This window comes from Plectropomus leopardus, chromosome 12, assembly GCF_026936395.1.
Source record: "Plectropomus leopardus strain MGB_pleo_1.0 chromosome 12, ASM2693639v1, whole genome shotgun sequence".
Taxonomy (NCBI): domain Eukaryota; kingdom Metazoa; phylum Chordata; class Actinopteri; order Perciformes; family Serranidae; genus Plectropomus; species Plectropomus leopardus.
In genome coordinates, this window is record NC_142187.1 from 26,831,895 (window position 1) to 26,859,520 (window position 27,626).

General features: G+C 39.0%; 1 protein-coding gene across 2 annotated transcripts in view; it reads left to right on the forward strand.

Annotated features, from left to right (window-relative positions):
• Positions 1-27,626, forward strand: part of b4galt2 (beta-1,4-galactosyltransferase 2) — a 210,090-nt gene that overhangs the window by 71,723 nt on the left and 110,741 nt on the right. For both annotated transcript variants that reach the window (XM_042497979.2, XM_088085669.1), the window contains exon 3: positions 26,713-26,831. In XM_042497979.2, the coding sequence (XP_042353913.1) occupies positions 26,713-26,831 (119 nt within the window). The remainder of the gene's footprint in view (positions 1-26,712; positions 26,832-27,626) is intronic.

The following is a 27,626-nucleotide window of genomic DNA, read 5'->3' on the forward strand; positions in this document are numbered from 1 at the left end:
CCAGTCACATTGTTATTGGCTGGCCTGCAGCATGCGAGGCCAGCCCTATAAACACAAATGTCTGTCAGTGAGTAAGTGAGTGAGTGATGAAGTTGCAGCATTGGTCAGTGTGACTGATGATGTGACGTTGCTGTTTTCCCATCGGCCGTTGCTCTTTTAAAAGAAATTGGCACGGACAAGGCTGGCAGGTGGACAGTCTGTATTACTGTAAAGTTATTCCTCGTTTTCTGTAACCAGTGTAACATGGGAGCATGGTGGAAATAGCAAGCTAGACAGCTAACAAGCCATGTGCCGTCTTTGCGTCAGTTGTGGACGTACGAGAGAGAGGATCACCTCACCAGTTTGTTTGGGGAACAGCTGTGTATGTAAGACACAGACTTTACATTTATTTAGGCTAGATGTTATTTCTTAAAACATGTTACAGTGTGGGAGTCGGCGATGCTGCTGTTATAAAGAGAAGAAGAAAATCAGACACTGATTGAAACTGAAGTGAGTAGGTGGCGCCACAATGACAGATTTCTCTGTTTGGTAATCGGCAGCGATAGGACGATTCACAAACTATTGTTATTGGCGGAGTTTGGCGGAGCTTGGCGGAGTTTGGCGGAGCTTGGCTGTGATGGCGGCCGAAGGCAGTGCAGCCTTCGCTGGTCACTCAGGGACGTTCATCCCTGGGTCTGAGCGGAGCTGCAGAGGGAGGATGTGTTTATGGTCAGAGGGTACAGCTCCAGAGAAAGAAGCTCTGCTCCGCTGTGTGACTGAGTCTAATGTTAAGTATAATGTTCTGCATTTTAACATATATTTAGGCTGCATAAATTTTGGGCAATGTGTTTCATACACCTCTGGTTCCCAACCTGGGACCACACTGTGGGTCACTACAGCTTCCCAGTGGGTTCTGAGTCCTTCTTGAGTTAAAGTGCTTTAAAAAACCCTTTAAAAATATATAGAATAAAGTGTACAGCAGGCCTCTCTCAGTATTTCATTAATTTCTGTGTGGATAAATAAATGCAATTGTATTTTTTTAAGTTTACATTAATGTTCAAGACAAACTCATCTCTGATGCAATATTCACAGGAATTAATTTGCTCAAAATTCATCATAATTGCTAATCTGACACAAACTCTCTGCAGCAGGCATTTGGGTTCATTGTACTGTTTATCAGTTGTTCTATAGTATTATTGATATGATTTAATATGATATGAAATATCCCTAAAATATGTCATGAGTTTACTCAATGAAAGTAAAGTCCCTTAAGGAAAAATGTTGGAAACCACTGTACATGGTCTAGCCAAAGTACTGCTTAGTTTAACCCAGTCTTATTTTCGGACTGTTGTACATCTGAAATGAACAAGTCTGAAAAAGTTTTAAGCTACTCCATCATTATCAGTGGCTGACTTTTTCAATCTCACACAGAATTATACATAAATTCATGAAATACAGGATTGGAGGAACTGAAGCTCTGTGGCTTTTCATTCCTGTCAAGAGAAGGAATTTATTTATATTCTCTCAATAATTAAAGTTTAAATAAGGCAAAATACTTATTCCATCAACGTTATTACCCTGCAACGTAGCCGCACTCATGATGAATTTTCCTCTCTGCCACCCTGCTGTTAAACACGGATGAGCATCTGTCATGTTAAGTAGTGATCATGGCTGTGTGCACAATCATTATCTTCTCATTGGGATCTATGTAGCTGGAGAACATTACAGAGCGTGTACACTGCTGAGAGCGGGCATGGTGTGTTCACTCGGGCGTGGAAAACAAAAAATGTGACCAATGAGTTCAACTGTGTCGGTTCTTGAAACTGCAAGAATTTTATGCAAATCAATTAGAAAACCACAAGGCGCAAGCTGAGCTTTTTATTCGTTTAAAATATCACAAGCTCAGATTTTCATTTCTGACAGATGATGCAACAGAAAGCTGGAAACATGTCATTCTCAGTGGACTGGTTTTGATATTGTAATAAAACTTGACCTCTGGAGAACGGCTCTATCATCACTGATCTGCAGGAAGAGAGGGAAAATTAAAGCAGCAGAGCAATTAAACACTTGAGTGTGGTTTTTATTTTCTGATTTTGACTGAAGCAGCATAACAAATATGAACACCACAGACTGTGTGCCATTGGATGTGATCCTTGCAGACGGGCCACAAAATCCCACAGCCAGATTTTCACTGTGATAAAACGATCACTTCTGCCAGCATCTTTGGCAGAAAAGTAGCCAGTTGGATGCAGTTCTGAAATGTTATTTAGCTACTTACCAAAAAAAAGTTGTTAAACCGTTGAGTCAAGAAGCCATGACGGCTTGTGGAGGCAAGAAATTAATTTATAGGTCCACTGTGATTGCTAAAAGTTGATTGATTGTACTTACATATCATAAATACAAAAAATGATAGTACATACAGTATATTATCAGACTTCTGGCAGAATATGCAGCAGTAAACTCTTACTGCAGCCAAATGGTCACATGATGATTAAATACTTAGGAGAGAAAGATTGTTTGTTTAACAGAAAATTATGTTGGTTTCTTTTTCAGACTTTTCTCTGAGGCCGGAGACACACTTGCTTTAACTACACTTTTGCTTGGCATCATGGTTGCCACGCAACCATGGGTTGCGTGTGGATGTATAAAGGAAGTGCAGCTAAATGCAGCCAAGTGGCTCACTTCTGGTAAAGCACTCTGCTAACTTGAATAGGGATTAAATTATTGAATTGTGTGGCTCTTCTAAACTTTCCAAATGTTATCGATCAGAATGGATCAAATCCCGATAGAGAAACAAGTCTTTGTTTTTATGATTAATAGATGTCCCTTTCCCAGTGTAAGTCGATGGGAAAAGGTCTTTTTAGGCCCAATGGCACCATATGACAGAACCAGAAAGTGCAGTTCCACTTTCGACCACTATGTAAAATTGGTTTTTACATTAGAATGGCCATGATGGTCATTTTGACCATTTTCATATCTATATGTCATATAACTCTGTTGAATTAAAAATTGCAGTTCTGCTGGTCCCTGACCTTTCCTAAAATGTCTGTTTTTTTCTTTTAAAATGTTACAAATTGGACAAAAGGAAGTAAGTAATCTATTTTGACCACAGGCAGTCATTATGATCGCTCAGATTTTGCCGTTGTTAATGCCCGGTGCTGTTCCTGCGGGCTTAATCCTGTGTCAGTTTGGAGCATTGGTTGTCACATCCTCTGAAATTAAAAATTACCAAACTGTTTTTTGTGTGTCCCATTTTTGACATTCTGTGTTGTCTTCTCTAAATATAGATGTATTTGTGGGTCTGTGAACTTTGCACAGGTGAAGCTTTTTTTCTCAGCAGCACGTTGATGAGTTTGAGTCGCTGTTGTGGATTATTGATCCATTGATCACGTCAGAGCTGATCTGATCAGATCGATGGCTGTTGCATAGGCGAGTGAAAGCAAACTTTTAGACAGAGCACAATGATTTGTAAAGTTTCACTCTGACTGCTCCTGGCATGCTACTGCTCCATCCTTGCCAAAAGTACACTCTGCACTCCGAGACTGTGGTGCAATCAATAATCAAATGATGTATCTATTACAAAAGTGTTCTTATGAATTGTTCAGCTCCAAAATATAAAATCAATGAGGCAGCACATGTTTTAATTGTGGTGTGCCGCCACAAAAAAATGAATGTGTTGGAAACTCTGCTTTAGGTTGCTGATATGGAACAACTGATTTCACTTCAGTTGAATTCTTGATCACTGATTCAGTTCCAGATCAACTGATCATTAACACTCTTATAGTAACCTCCTCAAGGGCTGACATATTTTGTCAGTCTGTGTTTACTGCGACCAGGGAGCCTTTTTTTTATAAGATGAAGAACAATCACTTCCTTTTGTTGCAGTGAGTCTTGCAACACAAATATTTCTACTTCAGTTTTTTGTTATTTCACGTTTCTCAGCATTATACGGCTCGCAGAGAACAGTTGTTTCACTCAGCAATGTGAAGAGGGTAATGGTCCTGAAATCAGAACAACAGGGGTTTATTTAAGGAGAATTACAACCCTCACTGAAAATACTCCACAAAAGAAACAAAAAAGAAATGTTTTACAACTCTGACATGCACCCTGGGGTCACTAGAACTGTTTCTTATAGTGTAAAAAAAAACATCAATTAGGTTATGTATCAAATTATCAGTAATTATCCATCCATCCATCCATCCATCCATCCATCCATCCATCCATCCATCCATCCATCCATCATCTGTGATGCAGTGTGTGTCTGCCACAGCTTATCAAGTCTCACAGAGCTCGGGCTATGCTAATGTGCTGCTCGCGCTGTCATAAACAGTCTGCGTTCCCTGTTTGCATGGCTTAGCAGACAAAGAGTGATGCCCCTTTACCAACCCCTGCACATGTCTGGCATCTGTTTTCCTCAAACCTCCAGCTCAGCTTTTTGTAGTTTGTTTTCGCATCGGTGCTCACTCTTCCACCCCATATGCAGATGTTTCGACGCTGATTGTTTACGAAGTGACGAAATCCTCTCATTCTGCTTTTCTTTAAGCTGCAGAAATGTTGTAAATCTGTTGACTTGTCCTGCAACAACCTCCCACTTGATGTGTTTTTCATTGCTGTGCTTTCACAGCAGACTGTGACCCCCATTTAGGATGAAGCCCCGCTGTCGAAAGTGCCTCATGACAAACTAGAAATACTGTAAAAAGATAACAGGAGGCTGCAGTGATAACTTTTCGCAGGGCTCAGACAGCATGATGTATTAAAGCAGCGGCATGTGGCAGGCTGGCATTTGAATATCGGCCCTGTAACATCTGCGTCAGCAAATGTCTGGCAATACATCACATTCAAATACTCCTTCTAACTCATATTGCTTTCATGCAGCCGCCTGACATATTTCATACAACAATGGAGACTCTTTTTCTTTCAAATCCCAGCTGACCTGTCCTTCGAGGAGGCGCAGTGAGACCGATATATGCTGCAACACAAAACATATAATCCTCTCCAAATTACACTCTCTATTGTTTTGAGTTTTCATATTTTTTCATTTATGGAGTGCTGCTGGCTGTCCATAGATACATACCATCTTGTTAAGTCTGTCTGTCTTTTCAGCAGCAAATACGGTATTATACGGCTCGAAATGCTGTAATGCATTCACTGAGAAAAGTATTAGATAGAAGAAAGTACAAGAAACAATATTAATAATTCATCACAATCATGAGAGGGAAAGAGGAGAAACAAGAGGAGTAAAGTCCCAGATAAACAAACCCTCACACTGTGAATCTGAATGCAGGTTTTGTGCAAACAAGAGAGGCTCGAGACCTGCGGGCTTTGTTGCCATTGAGAGGGGCAACCGTAGCTCGCAGTGCAGGGGGGCACAAAGATCGGTTTACCACGAGATGCGCTGGTAGTTTAATCCCCTCCTCTCCTCCACTCTCCTCTCCTCTCCTCTCCTCTCCTCTCAATATTTAACTGTTTCTCACTTTCTGTCTCCTCTTCCCTACACCCCGTCTTCCTGCTCTCTCATCGTAGCCGCAGCACAATGATGATAAATATTTCAGTCGTGGCTTCCAAATATATTCACAGTGATTTCTCGCTTGATACAGTTTCCGTCATTTTTTAATACATCACTGAAATCCGAGATCCAGACGAGATGTTTTATGCAAGAAATACACCCGACTTATCAGCCTGAATCACAAAGTGGGGGTGCAGCACAGAAGTTTATGAAAATTAAGACCCCGAAGGTTTATAAGCTGTTTGTGGCCATACATTTCTGGTATTGCATAGAAAAGGGGTCTTTTATTGTAACTGTGATGTATGATTAGATTATATGACATGATAATATGTCAGTGTTGGCTTTATAGCTTGTTTTGCAGCCTCAACACAAATGAAGTATATTTAACTAATAATACTATTGTTTATTAGCATCATTTTTATACAGATGCTCTGATCGATCAGCTGGTGACTGGAATCAGCAGATTTTCAGCTTGATTGGCCGTGACTGGCCAGTCAGTCTCAACACAGATTTTTGACTTTTTTTGTTATTCCACATTTTCTTAGCATGCGTACAGTTTCCAGAAAATGGCTATACTTTTTTCTTCCAAAACCCCACCAACACTGCCAGGCTTTGAAGCCAGTTTAACATAGTAACCAAACCATAATAAAAACACCTTATAAGTCCATCATTCGATGTCATTGGGCCCAAAAAAGGCTTATAGATTTAATTAGACTGTGAAAGAGACATATGTTAAACAGCAGGTAAGGTTTCTGAAATACATTAACTTCTTAGTAAAAAATACTGAAATAGCCCCTTTAAAATATTCATTATGTCCTTAAAGTGTTAATGCATGAACTACAGGAAGTCATTTACAGGTCTCCTGCAGATTATAAAAAGTTTTGAAAGGCATTGAATAATAAATCTAAAAATAAGGCCTTAATTGGCATTAAAATGTCTTTCAAAAAATGTAAAAATGCTTAGACATGGGAAATGGGATTTTTGACATTTTGACATTTTTCTGAAGTTGAATTAAGGAATTTCAAAATAACTGGCAACATATTTAATTTAATTTGATTAATTTAATTTATTTCTCGCATGAAAAAGTCATGTTTTTGTTACAATAAAAAATTGAACTAAATTGTCACTAAGCAATTGATATCCATTTTTCATTATAAGTGGCATTAAAGAAGTCCTAAAAAGTCTTACATCTAACTTGCCTAAAACTGTAGGAACCCTGATTTACATTATTCACATGATGACTGTTTGACAGGCTTTTTGCATGATTGATATTCCAGCTTCATGGCAGCTGCAGAACAACTCACTCAGGAGAGACAGAAAGAAAGAATGAAGACAGCAGAAAGATCAGTTTACTTTGCTGATGATCAGTAGCATTGTCCCCCTGTCCTCTCTTTCTCTTTATCTCTGCATGGCTGGAGACGACAGAGCATGTTGAACAGGGAGGAGAGGACAGCTGCTGATGGAGAGGAAACAAAAGAAGCCTTCTGTCCTTCCTCTCTCCTCCTCCTCATCCTCCTCCATGCATTCACACTTTCTCCCTCTACCTCACTTGATATTTCCCCCCTCAGTTCATTATTCTCTCCCACTTTTCCCAGCCTTCTTTTTCTCCTCTTTTCGCCTCCTCCTCATACGTCCTCCAGCGTTCTCCTCTTCCCTCTATTCTTCCTGGTCTTTCAGAGCGCTCTGTTGAAATCGGATCTGTCACTGTGTCTTTGGAGACAGATGGAGTTGGGTTGCCAGGGGTTTCAACCCAGCAGAAAAGCAAAGCTGCAGTTACATCAGTTAAATCAGCTCCCATTTGAGCCATAGCCAAAGTCTGTGTGTGTGTGTGTGTGTGTGTGTGTGTGTGTGTGTGTGTGTGTGTGTGTGTGTGTGTGTGTGTGTGAGTGTGTGTGTGCGTGTGTGTGTGTGTGTGTGTGTGTGTGTGTGTGTGTGTGTGTGTGTGTGTGTGAGAGAGAGAGAGAGAGACAGAGAGAGAGAGAGAGAGTGGGCAGTGTGTCATTTGGTGAATGTGGCTTTGAGAGGCTCTCTGCCTGTCTGTAGGTGGGTTTACATTCCAGTTTACATCCAACTGTGATGGCAACAAATGAGAAAAGTGGAAAAGAAACTTAAATAATATAAAGCTAACAAAATTACTTTTCAAGCTTCTTTGAGTGCAGATTTTTCTACATATCCGACATAAGAATCAATGCATTATGTATGCTTTGACATTTTTTCTGCTGCAAAAGCTAGACTGAACAGGTGATACCAGTACTAGCAGATTATTTAATTCGATACTTTTATTGTACCTCATTCATTGACAATCATGTGAACTGAAGCATCCAGTTGCTTAAAATGCCACCAGATGCAAAAGCGTGTAGTATAGCCATACTTTTGAACATTTAAATGGCATCTCAGCACGTTAACCTGCCAAATCCATCAGATACACCACGCTAGACTTTACCACACCACAGATTTCATGGGTTGCGGCTGCTGTGGTTGAGGGCCAATCACACGTCACATTACATCAAAGAGCGCTTGTGTGGTTGGCTGTGAGTAAAACCATATATAGTCTTTTTTCCGGATGTGGGTACAAAAAGGATCAAATACTGGTATTGTTTTGAAATTTTGAAACTGTATTGATCGATACCTTAAGGACATGATTATAGTACAAGTTATATCACATGATTTGTGAATGACTTATGTATTCAGTTGCCAATTTATCAGGTACATCTAGCTAAAACAAATGCAGCCTATACAACACGTTCTTACTCCGAACTCGTCGCAGTGACCTTCCATGTCAACCTATGACGTCTTAGGTACCCTTGCTGCGTCAACCTATGATGTTCCAGGATGCGGCTACGGTGGTCAACAAATGCACGTGTGGCGGGATGACGTCATGGTGGGGTGACGCAGCCTGTTATCGTTTTGTGAACAAATGCACGTGCGGTGGGATGGAGCTGATAATTAGGTTTAGGCAAAAGAGGCAAATGGTAAAGTGTATAAGAAAAAAAAAAACAAAACACACACACACACACACACACACACACGGGATGTCAACTCTGGACTCCCACACTAAAGTCGGTTGCATGTGGGAGCCATCCACCTCCCAACCCACCCGCCCTATGAGTGCATTCGTGCACCTTATATTGCGTGGTTAGCGGGAGCGTTACTGCCTGACACTGTCCTCAAGCGTTTCAGCTGCACGCGACCAGTTTCGACCAACCACGCTATCATCTGATGTGTCCGTATGTGAACGTAGAAGGTGGCTTTTGGCATCACATTCCTACCTGGAAGGTCACTGACCAACTGTCACCATGTGACAAGTTCGGAGTGAGAACGGATTGGCCTAGACCTGGGCCTTTGACAGTCAGTGACCCCTAGGGGGTTATCCATGAATCCTTGTGTAATCATGTGGGCCAGGAAATGCTAAATCATTGTCTTCACTGTCCTCTTTTCACATACCAGCCAATTAGCTGTATTATTACTCCAAAGTATATGGACATTCTTGTTGGCCACAATGGGTTTTGAAACTTTTCGAAAAAGAGACTCAGAAACCACTGGTGTAAGTGCAGAGGGCGAGGCTAACACACTTAGCCAAGCTATAACTGCTGAATACTTAATAACTACAGGCGAGAGTGAATGAGAGGAGACCCGAAATATATTCAGAGAATAATCTCAAGTGAAACCCAATTTATACAATATATGTAGCAGGGGGTCCCAGCTCCTTCTCTCTTTGACCTAAGGGTTCTTTGGCCTGAAATTCAGTGAAGACCTCTTGTCTAATACGACAGTCCTACAATAAATCCTCCCTTCATGAACTTTATAAACTAGAAATATATTTCTTCCAGTTCCACAAAGCAGTCAGAAGATAAATAAATCTTTAAAAATGATGGAAATCAAGAGCAGCAAGAATCTAACAATCACAAATAATTAGTTTTAGGTAGGTGGAATTCGGTGGGTGTTTGCTCAGTTGTAATTATTCCCTATCGTTAATGCTAAATAATAATTAGTTCTTGGAAGACGTTCCCTTTTCCATTAATTGAGGAAGCCAATTTTTTTTCATGTCAGAGCGGCTGAAACATCTCATTTGTCGTTACATTTCAAATGTTTGTGAAGAATGATTCATTACTTTGGTGCAAATAGAACTCTCTCGCTCTTTACTCGAGACCGCATTCTCTTTTATGGCTGCTTGCACATTCATTATCTTTTTATTGCTGTATTCTTCCTTTTTCTAAAAAGCGGTGTAGAGGCTCGTCCCATTAGATCGCCCCACCATGTTTTCAATTTAGGATTTTGTTCTGTTGAATCAGTGATTGTTGTTGTTTTCGGGGCACTACATACAAGAACAAGAGGTGAAAAGAGCTAATTTGTTATGAAGGCTATGATATATTGTTATTGAGCCGTTCGCTCTGTGTTTCTGTGTGTGTGTGTGTGTGTATATATATTTATACGTATCTGTAATTGAATTGGCTAAGGTGTGTGCTTTGTCAAAGCTGAAAGGAATCACACCTGGTTGTCTGTTCTTGTTCCTATAGATAGATATCATCATCGGCTGCATGCTCACACACACACAAACACACACACACACACACACACACACACACACATACAAAAGCCTTGATGTGTGTGCGTGGTGCTCTTTTTGTTGTCTTCCGTATTGTTGTGCTCTCCATTGTTCATTTGCAGGATATAGAAACAGCTGCTAGAAAAATAGAAATGATGATTTTCAGGACAGAAAAAAAGGGGTTTGGAAGAGAAAAGACATGTATCAGTTTTATTTTTCAGACAAACAACAGAGTTTACTGTAACATTTGAATATAAATGCAAAACCACTGCAAACCCAACTCTAAAAATGCTCTGAGGTCAAATGCAAATGGTTTTTAACAGCAGCTGCTGAGTGCTGATTTAAACTACAGCTTGATGCATGAATCATTAACGTTTGCAGGTAAGCTGCAGCTCCTGAATAAGAGATTCAGAATAAGAGCATGTTTTGTGTGAGAAGTCCGCTTTATAAATGGAGAGAGGAGAGACCTCAGGTGTGGGGGAGTCCGTAGCAGCCTGTCAGAGCCTGCCGGCTGGGTTACCATCCCCAGCTGGAGAGATTGAGAGCATCCCTCTCTGTTTGGCTCCGTCTCTGTCTCTCTTACAGGCTGCACTTCCCTTCATACCTCAGGGTGTTTTCTGCTGGTTTATCTCACTGTGTCTTCCAGTTTGTCTTACCTGCAGCTTAGCTTAATAACATTTCCTGTTGTGAGTAATTGGGATTAGGTAGTTTTTCTACATGATTCATTTAAACTCATTAGCCTCTTTGTTTCATTATGAAGGGAATTATTACCTCTTATTTTCATATTTCCTTTTTATGCACGCAATGCTCTTATTACTTTAGGTACACTGACACTAGTCTGATTTTCACAACGCTTTCAAACAAAGCCAAAATCCAGCTTTTAGTGAACTTATCGGCTCTATTTTACATTTTTTAGGTAGATTAAGAAATTGACTTTGTAATTGAAAACATTTGCATATACGATCTTAATATTGCACTATATCTCCTGTGGCTTGGATTCTCCTTCATTTGTATGTTGCTTTGGAGAAAATCGTCTACCAAAAGGAAATAGCTGTAGTTTAAGTGAAGCCACCCACATTATGAGCTCGGGTCAACAAATGCAGCTCAGCAAACTTATGCATTAGTATCCAACCATCATTCTGGTCTGTGTAGGCTATCACCTGCTAAGATAAACTGCAGGTCTGTCTGTCCCACCAAATGATGTTGTTACAACTAATTAAACCCCTCTTTCAAGATGTCCTTACAGATTTTCACTTTAGCTTAAACAAAGATTATTTGCATCACTCACTTGTTCACCGCCCCAAATAATACAGATACTTAAAGGTATTCAGGGACAGCATCAAATGTACATCAAATGCATATTGGCAAAGCTCAGAGTCAAACACATAATCGCTGAACGCTAAAACTAAAGGAAAAAAAGACTTGAAGCACAAAGACTCACTAAGGGCCTTTATATGCTCTATGTACCGTTCTTGACTGTTTCTCTTGTGTAGACACTTTGGTACTCTATTACCTCAAGAAATGCCTCTTCCACACCTTTGAACTTGCTTTTCTGGAGCCAAGAAATCTGTGATTTTGTGGTCAAGGCATTATTGGTAGTTATTGGTTTGAGGGCATAGAGCAATAGTGAGAGAAGAGGGAGATAAAGAGAGGAGGGAGTCACTGCCGAGCCACAACCCAAAGCGCAAAAAGCAAGTTTATTAAAAAGCAAAGCCAGTGCTGCTACAACAACACCAACTGTTCCTGTTCCCTTTTGTATAACATTAGGGGAAGATCTAAAGGTCAGATGTTAAAGATCAAAGTAAGTGCTCTACTGATATTGAGCATTGTATAATTCTCAATATATACCTTAAGTGTCTGGTGTACGGGGCGACCTCGAGCTCACCTGGTAGAGTGAGCGCCCTATATACACTGTGGCCTTTTCACATGCCCTTATTCTATTCTAACGTTCCCACATTTTCTATTTACTGCAAAAAAATGCCACAAAAAATAAATCTAAATGAGTACCTGGTGTCTGTAACATCAGTGTTTTTGCAAGTTTCTTAACCAGTGGGAAAATTTCCGCACCATGGCATCCCTAATGTCACCTGGATGCATCTCTGGCATCAGAACTCACATGCGATGTTTGAGAAGCTGCTGCTCTGCTACAATGCAACATAAATGCTTCTGTACTGGTATTTCTCCTACAAACCATTGTATATTAATAACAATAATTCACAGCACAGTTAATGCAATCATTTTTGTGTGTTACTCAGACAACTCTACTGTATTTTTTTACATCTGTTTTCCCGTGAAGACTCATCTGTGACTCTGTGTGGCTCCTAATTTTGGTCACACACTGCTGAGCTAAAGTAGGCTCTGTCGTATCAAGCTGCTTTTGATTCATGGTGCTGCTGCTGCTACAGCAGCTATGAGTTTGAGACAGGAATGGATAACTTCAGTTGAAGTTTTTCTTTGCTTGTTCCCCTAATTGAGCTCAGTAACAATAAAAAGCCATATGGTGCAGAGCTGAAAAACACTCTAACTGTTCATATCTTGTTGCTGCAAAATTGAAATCGTATAGCCTTCTCTTTACCCTCACAGTCATGAAGTCATTTTACACCCCATATTATTACAACAGAGTGCACAATCGTTAAACAATGAGCCACTTTGTAAGCACTTTTAGGGGTCAAATTAAACTGTTTTTTTGTTTCAGTGATGATTTAATGAACTCAATTTCAGGATTTAGACATTTTTAATGAGGATCGGGTTTTTTTATGCTTTCTCACACAGTTCGTCTTTATGCAAAGTCTTGTCTGTTTCTTTGTGTGTTTAGAAAGTCATCTATGCTTTTATAGCCATCCTCCTTGATTACTACTCCTTATGTTTCACTCATCCTCCTCTATCCATCCCGTCTTCTAGATCAGAAAGCTCTTGCAAAGCTTTCAACAAGATTCAAAATGAGAAATATTACTCTGATAATTGCATCCCTCCACTGGCACCCTGCTACTGTAGCTCTATAGATCCTCTCACCAAAAACTTTTCAGTAGCTGCCCCAAACTACTGAATTCCCTTCCTCTCCCATTTGATCTTCTCTCTATCAACACTTTTGAATTCAACTTGTATTGTATTTGTGTTAATTTGCCCCTCTATTTGTCCAACTTCATCTTTGTACCGTGGCATGGCTTTGAGTTAATTTCTTTCAAGAACAGGGGTGTGTGTTTCTGATCATGTGTGTTTAGCATTTGCGTCCGCACACAGTCAGACGTATTTGGATAGCCTTTAATGGTGATGGACAGAAGAAAGAAATTCCAGTGAGAAAAGAAGGAAAGGAGATTAAAGCAGAGGAAGATCAAGACAGACGTGAACAGAGGGACACTGATACGCTGACACTGATACTCTCAGATGGGTTTATGTGCATCTGCATGTGTGTGTGTAGGTGTCAGACACATGCAAATACACACATGCATGCGAGAAGTGTCAAAGTACAGCCTTCAGAAATGTCAAATGTCAGATTCAGTTCAGAGAAATGCGTGCTTGACATGAACCGCTCCCCGTAAGAGTGTTTCATTTTTCCTTCTCTGTTTGAACCCAAGGATAAAAAAAATCCTTCTAGGTCAAGAAGAGGCGATTCACTCTGATAAATTTGTGTTTGTATGATGAACAGTTCATCCAGTCATCCACATTAATATCTTAGTATTGCTAGGATTTTGAGATCTGATTTATCAGATAAAATAACCCAGTATGCCCTTAATTAGCTCATGTGCATCGTACCTAAATGTTCAGGGACAAATTCTCCCACAAATGTTAGCTGAAACCAAAATTTAGCAAGATCTCCTTAGACTTTGTTACCCAACTGTTTCTCAAAATGTGTTTGTGGTTTTTTTTAAGACTTTTGTTGGCTTTTTGCCTTTATTTTGATAAGTGTAAAAGGGTGAGTGAGAGGGTTGCAGGTTGGAGTTGAACCCAGGGCCGCTGCAGCAAGGACACATCTTTTTACTATTATCGGTGGAGATAGAGAACAGATTCCAAATATTCTGCCTGCTTATGTTTCCTGAATAAGCAGGGCAAATATTCTGTTATAACATCATCAGCGCCACGCAGTTTTTCATTCCGTTTTTCTTATATTTTCAGTTGTATTGAAGCTGGAAACCCGTGCAGGGCTACTTTTTTTCCACACAGAAAATTGGTCAGGTATCAAAAAAGAATTAATAAAGAATCGAATTAGCAAGCAGGATCGATAATAGCATCAGGATCAGTAAAAAAAAATTAAATTCCCATTCCTATCTTTTATATGCACCAGGACTTTTTTTTGCAACCAATGGATTGGCCCCCTGCTGGCCATTAGAAAGAATACAGATTCAAGGCAATTCAAATTCAGACCAACAGGCTGCGTCCACCTCTTTTACACAGTTTATGACTCTGACGGCATCGTGACCTTGGAGTCTTTAGGGGTTTGGTTACGACTGATTCAGGATCTTCTGAGAATAGCATTTGTGATGTGTGTGTGTGTGTGTGTGTGTGTGTGTCAGCGTCTGTGTGTGTGTCTGTGTTAGTGTTATGTGCCAACTTCCACATCAGGGTGCCAGCTGGACAGTGGCAGTGAGACCTGTAGCTGTACTGCCAAAAACACTGACACACATGCTTTCACTCACACACACACACACACACACACACACACACACACACACACACACACACACACACACACACACACACACACACACACACACACAGCGCCACATGCTGGCATGCTAGTGTCGACTCGACTGCCAGTCATGCAGATTTGATATCATGTAATAGGGGGAACAGGCCAAATCATGCCAAAACAGCAACTAGGGAAATACACACACGTTTGGATGGTTGGTAGAGCCAGTACACAGCACAACCTTACTGTCCCTAGATTACTCGGAATAGATTAATTCCAGATTAATAGGATGATGTTAATCAACTGGTAATAATTAGTATGCATTATGGAACTGAGACACAACTACAGGGTATCTGATGTGTTTGAAACAAATAAAGTTCTTAAAAAAAAAAAAAATCCTTATTGGGTCCCAAATTGGGTTTATTTTGACAATGAAATGTCCTTATAACCTTTTTTATTGGAGTTCGGTCAGAACCATCAGACCTGGAGCAAGCACTTCCAGTACTGTCAGCAAAAGCAGAAATAATGTTCCCAGGGTCCTGTCTTCCCCAGGTCAATATCCTGTTAATATGACTAATTAAGGAGAGCTTTTAAAGGGTTTTATGTTCTCAGCAATATTCTGCCCCTGGTCCAGTGTTCAATGTATGTTTCTCAGGGTTGATACGTTAGAGTCACCACCCACAGTTCATAGCCTACTGAGCTTATACTCTTGAAACCTAAGCACTCAAATTTGCATGCAAGACACTTTTGTGGACGTTATCGATTTCTCAGCAGAGGCTGAACACATTTATACCATTCAAACTGCATTTGAAATGTTCATCTCCCTTTGTTTTTCTGCAGTTTGAACTGTGAAACTTGACCCTACAAATTTCTTACAATGTTAGTTTATATCTAGAGACATAGTACCCTGGGAATGGGAACGACCCCGCCAAAGTAGCTAGGAAGCTCATGATATCATAATAGGCATGTTTTCATTTTAAGCAAAAACTTTTTAAATTTAAATTAATTAATCATTTTTCATTGGTTAATCTAATTGGTTAATAAAATAAATTATTTAATTTAAAATATCATTAGAATTTATTGTAATATACTACTGGCAAGTACTGCATAGGTGTTTTGTTATATAAAAAAAAAAAAAAAAAATTCTGTCCATCCTCCCTGCTGATTTCCATAAAACCTTTCAAGGTATGACCGTAAAAGAAGTATAAAATTGTATTCTCTGTAGTATTACAGACAGGGTTTCCCACATATCCATTTATTTGTGGTGGCTGGCCACAATATCAACAACTGGTGCCACATATTGATTTTCAGTTTTTAGTGCTGAACTGTTTACCAGGAGCGCTGTTAGAATACATACACAGTTCAATTATTTATTGCACCACGCTCATGGAGTGGAAAGTGTACTCTGGGTACAGACGGAGCAGTAAAACGCCAGGCAAAGAGAAAGTGAAACTTAAGTGTTTATTCTGCTTGGTCTACAAGTTTGCTTTCTCTCACTCTGCAGCAGCTGATCCTCTCATCCACTCGCACAGGAAAAAAAAAACACTCACCACCAAATACAATATGAGGACAAACACATAAAATAATTGAGATCCAAAGTGTTACGAAGAATAAAATGATTAAAAATGACCATTAAAAGGAGTACAATAATAAATTAAAATAAACACAGTAGGACCTGAACATTAAACACAGCAGAACCTGAAAGTTTGCTGATCTCTGCGCCTGCCATTAACAATCACTACACATAGATTTTAATTCTGTGGAAAACACTGAAAAGGTCTTCAAAAGTCTAAAACTTAAGTTTCTTAACAAATAAGTGGTTTGATTATACCATAAATTAATTAATGAAGTAACTGAGGCTGATGCTCTTTATCGTTACTGGTTTATATGAAACATTATTATGAACTTTTCAGTGTGTTTTCATTGATGACAGCTCTGCTACCAAGCAAATTAGAAACCTAACAGTTACAGTAACAGTACTGCAGAGCAGTGAAAAAACACCTTTGTTTTCACCGGTGTTGTGTTGCCATGGAGTCTGTATTCATCACCCCTCTTCTTGTTTTGTTTCCTTTGTTATCTCCCTCTGTTTCTTCAGCTGTTTCATTCCCCTTCTTTTCTGTTTTTGTCTATTTATCCTCCCTCTGCTGTCCTTTTATCTCTCAAAAAGTGCTCCCTTTATATCTCTCTCCTCTTCTATTTCTGATGTCGTCTTTGTCTCCCTTCCACACACCGTGTTTCTTGTGCCGGGATATGATGCTCTTGTTACATGCCTCCTCCATCTGTTTCATGCCCCCCACTTCCAAACCTCTTCCGTCTCAGAACATAAACACGGTGGTGAACATACTGTGCTCATGGATCAGAGCCATTAAGTGCTTTTTGCTTTGCCTGTTTGGGTAATGATCCACAACACTGGTATTGAAAAGAGCATTGAGTAGTACTTTAGGAAATGCTGATAAAATTACTCAGTGCAAGAGATGGCACCTTTTCGTTTTTTTTCCCAGAGTCCAAACTGAAGTGTTTCATGCCATAATTAGGCTACTTTCGTCAGCTTGAAATTCACTCTCATTAATGAAAGTTCCTGTTATAGCTTGTTTGTGTACACACAGGTTGTTTGTCATACATAACACCCGGAAATAAAAAAAAAAGTAGTCTATTTATGGCTGCAAGTCTGAACACGGGAAGAAAATAATTCAAAGGGGAAATATGATCCTTGATTTTGCCTTAATTTACTGTAAAATTTTGACAAATTTTAAGTAGTTTTCCCACATTAAATCTGCATTTCAACTTTTTTCTTGAGGGATGCACCAATTGTGAAATTCTGGGCTGATATCCTCAATAACATTTGGCCAATAGCTGATATTGATGGGTTTTTGTTGTTACTGTTGCTTTATTCTCTCTTTTCATCTTTTTTTAAATAACTGTTTTAAAGTCATTCAGACCTTTGTTTAAACTGCATTTTTACTGCACTCCCTTTAGTTTATACTATTTATTACTATTTATGAGTATTAGTATGCAATGTCCTTTTTTTAAATATATATATATATATATATATATATATATATATATATATATATATATATATATATGTATATTCTTTTTCTAGGAAGGTAAAGCCCATTATTGGGTGCGAGAGTCTCCAAGTAGTTTTAGTTAAATATTGGCTTCTTTTCAAATACTTTTTTATAAAATACTCTTTTCGATTACTTGTAATGTCTGAGTTGATTGTTTTGCAGGTTATTTGATGTAGAGATGCACCAGTTTTGAAACTTTGGGCCAGTCCTAATAATTAAAATAAATTCTGCCAATACCAGTGTTTTTATGATTTTTGTTTATTTTGTTTTTGTAGTTATTTATTCCTTCTCTTACAAATAGAGCTACATAAAATAACTAAACTAATTCAGCCCTTCATTACACTACCTTTGAATGAGTCCAAATTGAATCATCCACATGAATGAATTTTTTTTTACAAAAATTCCTTCCTTGAAAGCCTTTTTACTAAATATAATGTCTCTAATATATATTTTATATTGCTGTGAGAACATCAGCAAATTTCTTCTGTTTTTATTCAAATTTATCACCAAAAACGACCAAAAGATTACATGAAACACATCATGAGACGGTTATAATTTACCTCCGCTCAATACTCGTTTTTACTGTTTAGTGCTTGAATGCATCACAATGTAACCTCTGTCAGCTTTTAATTCCTTCTACTGGCTGCTAACAGTTAGCTTTAACTAGCTCTCCTCTTGCCAATGTCAACATGGATTCGTTGTTCACAATGTGGGATTCTCAGAGGACGAGTAGGCTGCGTCCTTTCGTTCCAACAGCATCCCAGGGAAGGTTTCTCTTCATCCTAAACACATTTTCTACTATCCACAGGATGATGGGATGCTTTTAGTCTCAAGCCTGGCTTTTTGCCTGTGCAAAATTGATGTTTCACAGAAAAACATCGTCCAACTTCCCCGGTGAAAGCAATCTTTTTTTGCAGATCGGCTAATGGCAGTCAACAAGGCAAATATCGTCCTATAAATCGGTGCATCCCTAAGGATTTTCTCAGTTTCTCTCAGCATAGCAACACTAAAGTCTCCTGCATAGTTTACCACAATTGTAGGTTTATTTAATGGCCATTTTATGTACTTAATGTCTGAGAAATTATGTTTTTTCCTGCATCAGTTTGGTTGCTGTTGCAACAGAGAAAAATGCAGGAATCAGAGCCAGATTTAAAATCCCAAAGTAACCTGATTTAAACTTATAAATGAACCGTGTTCCTGGAAAGCATGATTTTGTAGGTTCTTCTCTCAGTTAGCGGCACATGCTGCAGAATTTAAGCTTTATGCACAGATGCTTCTTACTGAAATGCACTTTGGGAGTCACGGTTGACTTCTCTCCTCATGTCTTTAATCACACAGTGTTTTCTAACACACTAACTCCTTTTTGTAATGACTAAATCGGGAGAGAGTCATGTAATCCAAACAGCCGAAGTGCTCCAAATCAGTGTCCGTCACCTAACATTGTCAGTACAGAAAATGAACACGACTTCGAAAATAAGCCTCCCACTTTGCAGCTCTATTTCTCTCTATTTCATTTCTCTTGATTTGTGGGATGTGTGTGCCATATTTTCTCTGTTGTTTGGCGTTACCTCTAAGTTGTTGTTACCTTCCAAGAAGCCTTTTGATTTCTGTTCATTTCACTGCAAGAGATGAGTACAACACTTTATTTTGTCAAGGTTATGTTACCATTCAGTCATTGAAAAATTCAGTTTGGTCAAAATTCTCTCTGTTGTGCTCTCAAGGAAACTGCAGCAATGTTTTTTTAATCAAAAAACCGACCGGTTTCACATTATCCTTCTCATAACGTTCATGTTTTCTTTTTGTCATCCGGGTTTCATTTTCCCAGCAACATGGCTTGCGACAACAAAGCTGTCAGTTCACGGATGTCGCGGCATTCTTGGCAGTCGTCGGTGCTCGTGTGGTTTGTGAGCTGTGAATACACCACTGTTAACCCTTTATCTCTTCTTCTTCAGCCCACACACACACACACACACACACACACACACACACACACACACACACACACACACACACACACACACACACACCGAGTGTTATCCTTTAATACACACCCACACAAACAGATGAGTGGATGTTTTGCATGTTGAGGAGATTCCTAGATACCATTAATCCTCTGATCCAGTTAATTCACACGAACACTCACATGCAGACACACAAACGCGCAGTTTCATAGCTGAGCCACAGCATTTGCCTCTCTCAGAGGAGAGATTCACAGTGAGGACTCTTGACTATAGAAGAGGATGACAAAAAGAGATAAACAAAGTGAAAGAAATTGTAAAAGGGGAAGAAAAACTACATTGTACACATCATTGTTTGACTTTCTTTCTCCCTTTCTTTTCATCTCTCACACACATTTTCCTCCCTTATTCCCTCCTTCCATCAAATCTCTTTTTTTACCTCTTCTCTTTCTCCTTTTCTGTGGAAGAATAGCAATTACAGTCCACAGTTGGTAGAGGCACTTGTAAATGATTGAAAGCGAGAGAAAAAGAGGAGAAAAGGAGAGTGGACGGGCTATTAAGATTCAAAGAGCTGAAAGTCTCTATTGTCACGGAGTCTGTGTCAGTGGGAGGCAAGAGGAGAGGAACAATCTCTCCCTCCCGCTTTCTTTTCCTCTCCTTTCACTTCCTTTTCTCTATTTTTTTCCCATTTATTCACTTTCTTCGACTCTCATCTCTCCCCTCATCCTGAAGCCAAAGAACCAAACCCAATTATAAACTCTCTCTGTGAAATCTGACCCTGGCACTGCTTCAGTTGTCACTTAAGTAACATAGAGGCACAGAAAGTCTCAGGACGGGCCTGCTGATTAACAACCAGCCTGTTGTGTAGCTTATGTGGTCAGATGGCGTGACCGGAAACACCAGTGACTCTGTGGCTTTAGGGGAAAAAGAAAGTTTTTCTTTTTCTTTTTATTCAGAGATGGTTTTAATTCACACATCTGCAATTAAAATTCCATCATTTGTTTATTTTCAATGTGCAATTATCCTTTGTGTCACTCTTAACTGCAATAATATGTGCAATATTTCGACTGCAGCCATCCTCTGTGCAATTATTCAAATGTGCAATATTCTTCCAACTCTTAAATGTGGGCCATATTAACCATGTTACACATATTGCATATGTCGTAAATATTCTATTGCTTTTCTTACACTTGTATTAATCTGTTGTACATTGTAGCAGCATACATATTTTATATTTCTAACTTCACATACAAGTTTTATACATTGTATTATAGCACAAGGCACAAAGTTTGTCCATTTTTGCACACTTTACCCTCTCAGCATATTACACATATTTATGAATTTAAATATTCAAATACTACTGCTAACTTTTTCTTATTACTGTATTTTATTTTTTTACACACTTACACACTTTACATACAAGTGCTACTTGTTTTTTTTATTATTGTATTTTGTATTTATATTTTTACATACTTTGTGCTGGTACATATTTCTGCTTTCTATAATTCTCTGTGCCTGGCATCAGAGGGACTGTGACAAACCATAATTTCCCCCCTGGGAACAATGAAGTATTTCTGATTTTGATTCTAATTTAATCCCAAGTAGGGACATGTGCACGAAGATGTTTGGTTGGTGTTGATTTAGCATTCTGTTGTTGTGCATGGAGATGTAATAGTAGTGAGAAGTTAAATATTTGATTGCAATCACTGAGCAAAGACATCATTTCAAAGTTTGTCTTTTTTTGCTGTTATGCATAGCACCATTTTAGACAAAGCAGTAAATACAGTATTTAAGAAGACAATGCCTTTTCTTCAGTGTAAATGTAGCCCGACGTGCACGGTCACTTCTCTTGGAGTTTTAAACCTCTGCAAGCTAATTGTGGACTTGATGACTCATGCATTGTAGCTGCTAATCAGTTTAAAAGTACTTACTTTTAAAAGGGACTCCACAGATTTAGCATTGCATTTCTGTTACAATGTTGGACTTATGATTAACCCTTTTAAACCTTGAGCGACATCACTTTTTTTGTGCTGCTTTCAGATGCCTTTCACAAGTATTTTAACCTTTGAACCGGGAGTGGATCAGTTTAGTTTCTTTCAGAAACATGAGGAAAAGAGCACTCAGCAACTTGAAATGTTCTACAAATTGCAAGATATTAATACATTTAGAAATATTTATATATATTTGCCCCCTCCCCATGTTTTTGAAAGAAATTAAGCCATATTGTTCAGGTTTCAAAGGGTTACCAGGCACAAAGCATCAAAATCAATGCAGCTGAACCACAGTTATGAATCCAATATCTCAGGAATGTGGCACAAACATTCACTTGTACTCAATGATGAACTGATTACATTGCACTGGTCATAGGTTAAAGGTCAAGGTCACGCTGATCTCATCCGTCGCATTATCGTTAACACAGAATCTCAAGAACACCTTGAAGACATGTCTTCAAATTTGGCAAAAAAGTCCACTTGGACTCAAGAATAAAGTTATTAGAATTTAGTAGTCAAAGGTCAAGGGCACTTTGACCTTGCAAAATATGTTTTGGGCTATAACTCAAGGTGATTAAATGTCACACAAATGCCAAATAATGCCAAATGATGAAGTGATGATATTTTATGGTGGGACTCGATATCGGCAGATAATCAAAATCAAATGACTTGGCTCATGATCGGGGGCGAAAAAAAAAAACTTCTCCACTATTAATGATACCTCACTGGCTGAATTTTAAACAAAAAAGGGCTCAAATGAAGTAGGAACGTCATATGTTGTTATTTTATGACAATATTATTAAGTAATGAATTGGAAAATGTCTTCCAATATAAAACTGAAAAAAAAACTGCCATTTTGTAATTGGAACAGATTAGTAATAGGAATTAGAGATTATCACTGATCCATGATTGTGCACAAAATCCAATGCATGCAAACCTTCCTAAATCAGGGTTGTATTAATTGACATCAAGTAAGAGTCCCTATCAGGAAGGGAGTTAAGCATTATGAGACTCATCCCAAAAAGTGGTCGTCCCAAACAGAGAGAGAACATCAGCAGTGGGAGCAGCTTGACACTCCACCAGTTAACGTTCACTTCACAGTTCACACACTTCACACTTCACGGTCTCACCTCAAAAAACACATTTTTCTCCTGCAATGATTGACACACACACCCAGTATCTGCGGGGCTAAACCCAAACAGATTAGACTGAATATAATTTGGTCCTACTTATGTGTCGGGTGGAGTCTTAGTTACCAGTAACCTTTAAAACTTCTACACGTGGATCTCAGGTTCAGAGCCACTGGTCTGGTGGAGAGTGTGTGTGATAGGAAGGGAGGAAGAGGTGTGAATGTTGTCTTTAATATTTCAGTGGTCTTTCAGCTTTGATATATGAATCATGTGGTGAGAAGGGCAGAACAAATCAAACAAACTGAGACAGGAAGAGAGAGAAACCGAAGCAAAGAGCAACACGATCTGAGGATGGATGCCGCGTCACACAAAAACCCTCAAAACCAACAAAACACTCGAATGCTCCCATTTTTCTACTATTTCTGTTTCTACATTGTCAAGCTTGACCCAGGCTGAATCACAGCCTCAAACAGACTGAGTCGCTCTCTGTGTGTGTGTGTGTGCGTGCGTGCGTGTGAGTGTGTGTGTGTTTAGAGTGCTTCCTGCCTCAGGTCTGCTCTCAGTGTGTGTTGGTACATGTGCTACTAACCTAATAGCTCAGAGATTTGGTTCATTATTATTGTGTGGTTGTGCGTGTGTGTGTGTGTGCACGTATGTGTGTGTGTGTGTGGTGTATATTTGCAGACAAAGCAGTGATGTATCCCCCAAAGTATAGTGGGTGTCTCAGATGGAGCATTCAAGCAGCGTGATTATAATGTATTACTGTAATATCACCACAAAGATAAGCATGAGATATATTGTGTACGTGTGTGCGTGCGTGCGTGCGTGCGTGTGTGCACGCGAGAGAGAGAGAGCGAGAGAGAGATAATTGCACCACTATCACACACATTAGAAGTCTCATTTATCAATTCATTCTCCACCAACATTAGCTCAAACCCAAACCCTTACATGCACAAATACATGCACATTTCCTGCTCGTGTCTCTTTACACACACACACACACACACTTTCTTTGTATTATTCATGTCTTCTGTGTCGGTAAAACAGGATGATGTCAGTGTTTATTTAAAATGGTTCCTCACCTCACGTCACCAGACTATTTGGAAGCTTTCTGACCTGCCTGTCACCATCTTTTTAAATCACAACAACATGCGTGCGAGTTGAGCTTTACCAACCATTCCCACTTTCCTGTTTGTGTACGGATTAAACAAAGATATGTGTTACTTAGTGAGCTGTAGGTTGCATATACAGAGCCAGTATAGCCATTCCCCTGTGCCTCCAGTCTTTGTGCTAAGCTAAGCTCCCTGTTTTATCTCTACTCTGAGCGCACAGACATGAGAGTTGTATCAGTCTTATTATTTAAACTCTTGGCAAGAAATTGAATAAGTCTATTCCCCTAAATGTTGAACTAATCTTTTAAAATGACCGATTTTTTGACATAACCCTCACCGATGAGACAAATGTTGAAGCACTGTAAGTATGTTGTGCCTCTAAACCCAAAGCGAATTTTCACCTCATGTAGTTCACTCGAATACAACTGCTGCTTAAAACATTTGAACCCGCATGGATGCATATTTGTATCCTATTGCATTGCCTGGCAAAATTTGCATCAGTCTTTGTATTGACTTTGTATAAAATTGCACCATACAAAAAATTACAATTGCATTGATGCATGGTCATCAGTTTGATTCATTTGGGCCATGCAGTTATCAGTGCAGTCATGTTGCTGCATACTTGTGTGGATAGAAGCTTCTCTAAAAGCCAAGATTTTAACTCTCAACACTAAATACAGAACTCAGTGATTCCAGAAAACACTGTGTTTTATACTGTGCAGCTACTGGCTGAACACACAGTGATATTATAGTGAGGAAGCCGTGCATGCCGCAGAGAAACGGTGCACTTAAAACACACAATGCTCTCATCGCCTTGTACTTGATTCACAACTTGCCCTAAATAAAACTCTAAACTGGGTTATTTGTTTAAAATCAAAATATACAGTGTATTTCACATGTGACTTGTATAGAGGAAGTGCTGCCCTATTTACCAGGTCCCCTTTAATTATCCACATTTTAGTGTCAATAAACAACAACACAACTTGTGATCTAAAAATAGCATCTTTATGTGCTTGTATTTTTTTGTTATTTTGTCTTTTTGGCTGCCTGAGTGCTAACTAGCATTATACTGAGACAAGATGAAAACACCATGTTCCACTTACTGTCTCATTAGTGTGAGGGAGGAAGAGGAAAAAAGAGCAGTGAAAGGATGCAGGGTGATGGGCAGAGGTGTTTGGGAGAAGAACTATTGGGACAATTTGCATTCAGCTCTTGTGGGTATGATAAAGAGGTGTGTTATGAACATGTAACCTTGTTGGCATCGATCATGCTGCTCGGCTGGGCAGCGTTGATTGGAGGAGACCTCTCAACACATAGCTCATACGTCAATGCTAAGTGGATTATTAAGTCATGTACCTGTAAAGGCCACTCTCTCTTCACTACAGTTCTCTGCACTCATACCCTTATCATGCAACACAACGCATACATTATCTGTACAAAGGATGTCAACATTTGATCGGTTAACTGCCAAGAATATTTTTCACTGTTATGCATGTTAGTCTGTATCATTGTGCTACTCTGCTACTTTATAATTCAACATGCTGAATCAGCCAAAAAGGGCTGAAAATGGTGTAACTGGTGTGGGGAGTAACTAGTTACAGTAATTAAATTACAAAATAAATTTAATTGTCACAGGTTATTGAGAAAAAATATGTAATTAAAATACAGTATTTATCAAAATGTTGGTGATTACAAAGGGGTTACATATAAAAAATATTTTCGGTAAAAAGTCTGTATGTTGAATAAAACATTAATTCTGTTGCTTTACCTGCATTACCTTGTCGAAATGCCTTCTCTTTGCATGTTTTTGGACAATACGGGTCAGCAAGGCCATTGAGAATTTGTATGCAACATTTATGCACTTATGTTTTTAGGTCCTTTAAGCTTTACTGTCCTGTTTAAAACAACTGTCAGAAAAATCAATCAAAAGGAATCAAATGCAATATGGAATTGATGAAAATATTTAAAAAAGCTACATAACTTATCACATTTTTAACAGGAAAACTAGTAATCTGTAACCTTTCCAACACTGATGATCTTCTATAAATTTTGCACGACAAATATCAAACAATGTGCTTTTTTTTCTTTAAACACAAGATGCTCTGATATGAGCGAATTTAGTTATTAGTCTGATGCTTGATTTGAGGAAAAACATGCACTAATGAGTGACATTTTGCCACAAGAAGAGTGCTCAAAGATTTGTTAAAATGAGGCTTATGGTTGCAGGACTGCAGGATCCCAAACAGCAAAGCTTGCTCATATATTTTAATGATGCTAGCTGGACGATGGGCTGTATTTATTGTGCCGCCCAGAGATTTAAAGCCAGCCCTTCTTTTTAAAATGAGTCTGAGCCCGCAATCTCTTGCACACAAGACTAGATAGCATTTGATCCGTCAGTACTCAAAGGAACGATGGATAGATTTGTGGTGATATAGCATATGGTGTGGCTTCATCACTGAGCAGCGTAATTACCTTTCGTGTTGTGTTTACACTGACTGACTTCAAAGTCTTTGTTTATTTTGTAGGAATATATGTTTTCCAGAGCCTGTGCATCTTATTAAATGCTGCATTATGCAGTGCATATCCCTTGAAACCATATTTTCTGCACACATTGCTTTGATACACGTGCATTATTGCTTTGAAGCTAAAAGCTTGCTCTCCTCTGTCCCTCACTCCCTACATCCCTCGCTCCCTCTCTTGCTCTCTTTCTCATCTGTTTTCCACTTTACCCTGTGCTTTCTCTGTTATCCTCTTCATCTCACTAACTCTTCCCTCTTTCCTTGTTTCCTCAGTCGGCCGTTTGTTGATCGAGTTCAGCTCCCAGATGACGATGGAACGAGTGCAGAAAGAAAACCCCAACGTGACGGAGGGAGGCCGCTACACGCCTCCTGACTGTCGGCCGAGATGGAAGGTCTGTATATACTGTATATCTCTGTCTCCCTGTATTTTACATACTTAAATAAGTATTTTGCTGATATAGCAGGGTCTTCACATGTCTATGAAATAAAAAGATGCATATATTTTTTAAAATTGGTGCTACATAACCAGAGAAAACTGAGAAAAAGGAGACTTTTGCTCAAGAGGGAGAAAACCTACAACTACCAGAATCCACGGCACCACACTAGACTAATACATGCTCCCGCTGGTAGGTGATGTAACACGTCTCCCACCGTTATAGCAGCCGCTGGCAAGAAACAGTCTTGTAATACCATTTAACAGTAAGCTAAAACATGTTTCTGAAAACATTTGAAGTGAAAAATATTAAACGCAATAGCAAAATCTTGGTTTTTATTCAATTAGTGGTGCTTTGTTTTACTGTTTTGATACAAAGCTGGTTGAAAATCAGCAAAGTGTCCTTTTAAAAGGGACAGTGCAACCTGAAATCCAAAAAAAAAGTTTCTCCTTTCAGGTGTTGTGCTGTTTATCAGTCTAGATTATTTTGGTGTGAGTTGGAGATATAGCTATAGTGATGTCTGCCTTATCTTGAAAATAATGGAACTGGATGCCACTCAGCAGTCAATACTTTATTTATATGGTGATATAAGATGGTAGGTAATAATAAAGAAATGGCAGTTAACAATTCTAAAACATTTTAAAAAAAAGTTTGAAATGTTAAAGTTTATGAGATAGTAAAAATGTAATTTCTAATTTAATGTTGTCTTACTATCTTGTTTAGTCATAAGTGGTGTACTTAGTCATATTTTAC